General features: G+C 35.2%; 1 protein-coding gene across 1 annotated transcript in view; it reads right to left on the bottom strand.

Annotated features, from left to right (window-relative positions):
* LOC107746042 (EF-hand calcium-binding domain-containing protein 6-like) overlaps positions 1 to 5,238 on the bottom strand; it is a 31,278-nt gene that overhangs the window by 21,367 nt on the left and 4,673 nt on the right. Inside the window, exons 6-11 of the mRNA XM_016560096.1 lie at positions 3,341 to 3,478; positions 3,072 to 3,205; positions 2,372 to 2,514; positions 2,085 to 2,281; positions 776 to 883; positions 302 to 367 (exon numbers count right to left, since the gene is read on the bottom strand). Coding sequence (XP_016415582.1) covers positions 302 to 367; positions 776 to 883; positions 2,085 to 2,281; positions 2,372 to 2,514; positions 3,072 to 3,205; positions 3,341 to 3,478 — 786 coding nt within the window. The remainder of the gene's footprint in view (positions 1 to 301; positions 368 to 775; positions 884 to 2,084; positions 2,282 to 2,371; positions 2,515 to 3,071; positions 3,206 to 3,340; positions 3,479 to 5,238) is intronic.

The raw sequence follows: 5,238 nt of genomic DNA, 5'->3' as shown, positions 1-5,238 counted from the left end.
CATAATTACTACAACAACTGCCTTACTATCTAATACTAATAAGCAGTAAGGAGTTTATTGAGGGAAAACTTAGTTAATAGTGAATGTGTTTGCTAACCTAAAGTGTAATTGATTCTTTTTGTAATTTTGATGTGTTTTGTGTTACCAAATGAGAGTGCTGATGATGACGATTTTTAAAGCAAACATGCTGAAGGTGAGACTCGATCAGACAATGTGAATGTGTGATTTGGCAAAACAATTTAGAAAAACTACTTTTTCTCACAATAATCATGCAGCTTAATTAGAGATAGAAAGAGTGTACCTGCTCTCCATAGCAGCTCTGAATTCTTCTTTACTAATAGTCCCTTTATTAAGCTTGTCAATGTTCCTATAAAAATACACACACAGAGAAATACACACATATATTGGTAAAAGTATTATAGAGCATTTTCTGAGCGCATAAGCTCTAGGTAAGACCATTGGATTTTCAAACTCAAGAGAGATGCTTCGAGCTAGAGGATTTGGAGTTGAAGTGGTTTGAAAGGAAACTCATTTGAGCAGAAGGGTTTCCGTGATGAGGTTCTTAGTAACAATGCAAAGTTATAATTAAAGAGACCAAAAAACGTGTCAACCTTTGACCCAAAATTTTGTAAAACATCTTGTGTGTTAAAAGAGAGAGAAAAGATACCTGTTCTCAATTTAGAGGACGTTAATGGGGTCTTGTTCACAAGGAAAAAAGAGAAGAAAGAGTGGAAGAAGAAAGAGAGAGGGAGAGAGAGAATGGGACTGTACTCACTGAAAGGTCTGGAGGAGGGAGAGGTACTCTGACTGAAACAGGCGAGTTAATTTGACCTCTATGGCACTTAGAGAGGAAGCACCACTGATGTTCTCATTAGAATGAAACCTGCAGGGCGAAAAAATGAAAACATGTTCTTATTGTTTTTTTTTCTCAAGAAAACGTATAAGGTTGAAACATGCACTACAAATGATTCTGAGTCAGAGGTGATTAAGAAAATACTTACAAAAATATAAAGTTAGATTGGAGAAAAGTTCTATCATCTTTTGTTTACGGATTGCATTTGTTCTAATATTTTGTTATCTAATGCAATAAAATTCATAGATTGTAAAGTGTGGCTTATCCCAATACTTTCTGGGGCCACTGTATTTTGTCACCAAGGTGAAAGGTTCTATACTTTGTAATTGTTTGCCTGCCTCATTTTATTCATCCGCCAATCCTTTAAGCTGTGGACCACCCTAATCAAACCAAACACAGTCAGGCTTGGCCTAGTGTTCAGCAGCTGTTTACTGATTCCTGTGTGCTGGGTGACCCAGGGCAGGGAAGAACTATGGGCCGTAAGCTTGTTAGAAATGGAAAGAGTTTGACTACAAGGCTTAAAGATCACTTTCTGTGGATGTGTCTGTGTAATTTGGGTTCTGTGTAAGCACAGAAAAGACTGTTTCCACATTGCACTGTTACTGATGACAGAACAGAATAACATTAAATGTTGGGGTAGTGAGATAAAAGTTTTGTTTGGTTATTGACGTGAATTTCTGATAAATATTCTGATATTAGCCAAAATAAATTTCGGTTATAATTAAATGATGTATGTGTGATGTACATTCAGTGATATGTCATATCCCAATTAATTCAAAATCCAAATAAGACAGCTGGCATATGCCTGTATTAATACACTTAAATATGAAATATTCATTTATATCAATGCACCTATGTGATTTAATCAATCTAGTTTAAAACATGCACATAATTTATTGGAAATGTTGGAGATGTGCTCTCTTTCCGTTGATTATGCATACTTTTTGAAATTCTGGATAATAACTCAATATACTCTAAAAATACAAAATGAATTCTCAATTATTCATGTTCTTAAAAACAAAACACAAGGGTATGATGAATTATGAAAATGTAAAAATATAGGCCATGAGACTGCTATAAATGTTTTTAAAACCTTTTTTAGGGTTTCCTCTTTGCTGCAAAAAAAAATGAAAAATGAAAAATTGCAGAATGGCAGGTGTTGGGAACCTTGAGGCATCAAAGCTCCATATGAATAAGTATTATCAGGATATTGCTATGATGTGAATCTGACCGGTGTTTTGGATTGGAGATGATCTTGTGAGTGATGCCATCTGAACTTCTGTCCTGGAAGGTGCGCAGGAAGTTCAAGTACTGTACACAACCCTTTTTCAGCTTCAGACCACACTGAGACAGAAACAGAGCCAGGTGCTCTCTCTTCAGATGCAGGTCAAACTTCCTCAACACGTGCAGAAAGTCTGCAGCCCTCACCTACAAAACAAAACACACAATATTTACATGAATCAATATGACTGACATTTCTGTACCAGTCTGTTTGTGAAGTCATTTGCCGTTTGCTACCTTTCCACTGTTCTCAGGATCCAGTTTATCAAACTCTGCTTTCATCCTCTGAGCTCCTTCCCTGAATCTCTCCTTCAGCCAAGTCTCTATGGCGATAGATGTGTGGCGCTCCTCTTCTGCTTTAGAGAGTGTCCTACCAGGAGCTGCAGGGAAGAGGAAGGCATGACAGGATATTTTGTATTAGATGACCATTTAAACTCTGTAATGACAGGTCTCTGATTAATTAAATTTTCTGATGAGTTCATATTAAACAACCAAGCAAAAGCTAAATCCATGAAGAAGGACTCTGAAGAGAAACAGGACCACAGCACCCTCTATAGTTCGCCTGTCCAAAGCTCCCTCTGCTTGATTTATTCAGCTTTCAGATGATGTATAAATCTCAATTTCAAAAAATGTACCCTTATGACTGGTTTTGTGGTCCAGGGTCACATTTATCTATACTTATTTCAATTAATAATTTTCGTACAATAATAATTTAACCTCTGATTTCTTTTACTTAAAAATGTGATTGGACATAAACTGTTTTAGTGCAGAGTTTATTGTTGTAAATTGACTCCTCTTGATAAATTTGATTATTGATTATTTTGTAAATTGACAGCTGAGGAGACTATAAATCCAATAAATAAATAAATAAAACTATTATGCTCGTGATACTGGTATTCTACAAATTTTATTATTATTAGCTAACGTGTAACTTTACCTTTTGTGTCCTCAGGTTTTGGGGTAATGCAAGTGCGGTAGTTTTTCTCATTGTTTGGTTCAATCCTTCTGCTCAATCCCAATTTCTTTAGAAAAATTGTCTGTTTAACTGCTCCAAGTCCATCCACATCTAACCTGTTTAAAACAGATAGGCATTTTTTTTTTTTTTAAATAGACAATTATAATCTAAAAATGTATATAGTGATTTGATGGTATACATCATATATAAATGCATAAATGAATAAAAGCATAAATAAATAAAATTCAAACCTTTTCCATAATTTTTCAAAATCATTATCTTTCAGGTGAAGTTTGAGTTTGTTGAGAATATTTCTGAACTCTGGGGCAGAAATCCAGCTTTCAGTAAGACTGTCTGACTTGCGCAAAACCTCTATACTCTCCAGAAACCTACAGTAGAAGAAATGGCAAACAGCTCATCAGAAGCTCATTTTTTCATGTTTATACAGTACCGCTCAAAAGTTTGGGGTCGGTTTGATTTTTTTATACCATTTTTGAAAGCCTCTTAATGCTACATTTGTTTGATCAAAAATACAATAATACAGTAATATTGAGAAATATATTTATATATTTTATATATCAATATTGGTTTAATATATCTTAAAATGCAATTTATTCTGTGATTCAGAAATCACTCTTATATGCTGATTTGGTGCACATGAAACATTTCTTATTATCAGTGTTGTGCTGCTTAATATTTTGTGGAAAACATTTTTTTTTTCATGCTTCTTTGAGGAATAGAACGTTCAAAAGGGCACCATTTATTTGAAATGTAAATCTTTTGTAAGATTACAAATGTCTTTACTGTCACTTTTCATCATTGTAATGCACCCTTGCAGAATTAATTTCGAAATAAAAAAATAAATAAAAATCCTCCTGAGCCCAGATTTTAGAATGGTAGTCTTGTGACAGTGGTATCATTAAATATTCAAAATATTGACACGCTGAAAATCAATTTAATTTATGTAATATGGCTTAATTCAAAATATTAAACATTTAAAATCATGATAGTAGTAGCACATAGTTTATTATACTTTTCTCATTTGGTTTCTTTTTCTACACTTTGTAAGTTACCAAAATAAAGATATTTTTCATTAATTTTTGTCTGAGTGTGTGGGGGTGTGAGAGAGACCCTATAATTGCAGAGATTGTTTAAAAGTCCTGTTTTTGTTTCTCCTCTCTTTGTCAGTCTCTCACACGCATAGACAAACTGTCAATCATACACATGATTCTCTTTATTACGTCCCTCTATCTCTTTCACTTATCCTTTCTTATTCTCTTCAACCCTTATGGACCCATAAATCTGCCTTTTTGTGCCACATTTCTCTTCTTTTCCTGTTGCTCTTTCATCTTTATCCCTCTCTTGCTGTCTTTTTATTCAGTCTTTTTTTCTTTCTCTCATCCTATCTTTCCCATCTCTCACTTGGACTCTCATAGTCATTGTGTCTGTAAAAAAGAGAGGAAAAAAATGTGTGAGATTAGTCACAGAGATTTCATTTTTTTGCTCACGGCTGGAGTGTGTCTTGGTCTGACCAGGTCTTACGCAATCAGTATGACACACACACACACACCAACCGAACTTTCACACTATCGCACACTCCCTCTACAACCTCATTGTATTATACTGATGCTTTAAACTGTTAGGTACAATAGTTGCAGTAGTACAGAGAGGGAGAAATGGAGGGGGCAGCAGAGCGGTAAGCTGCTTTGCTGATCATCCTTTTGCTTTCTGTCCACCCTGAGCATCTGAGCTGCTGTCTCACTCCCTGCTGCTGAACTTTGAGCGTGAGCAGTTCACATTCTGTTTCTGAACTGTTATCTCTTTGTAGAGAACTGTTTGTGTGATAATTGTGTGTTTTTTTAACAATTTAGACTCAATAATCATCATATGACCCTAAAATGTATTTCTGTCATGACAACTCTCGGAGGGATTGGCATGGTAATGTACATGACAATGTTAATGTATTTGGTCTTGGCGGAACAGATCTGCTACGCTGCTGCTGCTGCGGCAGAGCAAGTACCTAGACTTGCTACTGCCAATACATCCACAACATGCTGCTGTGAGCATGTAAGAAATAGTGCTGCTGCAAATATAATGTAGCGTCTGGACCACTCAAACACACAATATATATTTTGTTAGCTAGATTTAA

The sequence above is a fragment of the Sinocyclocheilus rhinocerous genome, unplaced genomic scaffold (assembly GCF_001515625.1).
Source record: "Sinocyclocheilus rhinocerous isolate Xijiao unplaced genomic scaffold, SAMN03320098_v1.1 scaffold288, whole genome shotgun sequence".
NCBI lineage: Eukaryota > Metazoa > Chordata > Actinopteri > Cypriniformes > Cyprinidae > Sinocyclocheilus > Sinocyclocheilus rhinocerous.
Note: the sequence above shows the minus strand (reverse complement) of the source record. Positions and strands in the feature narration are given on the sequence as shown.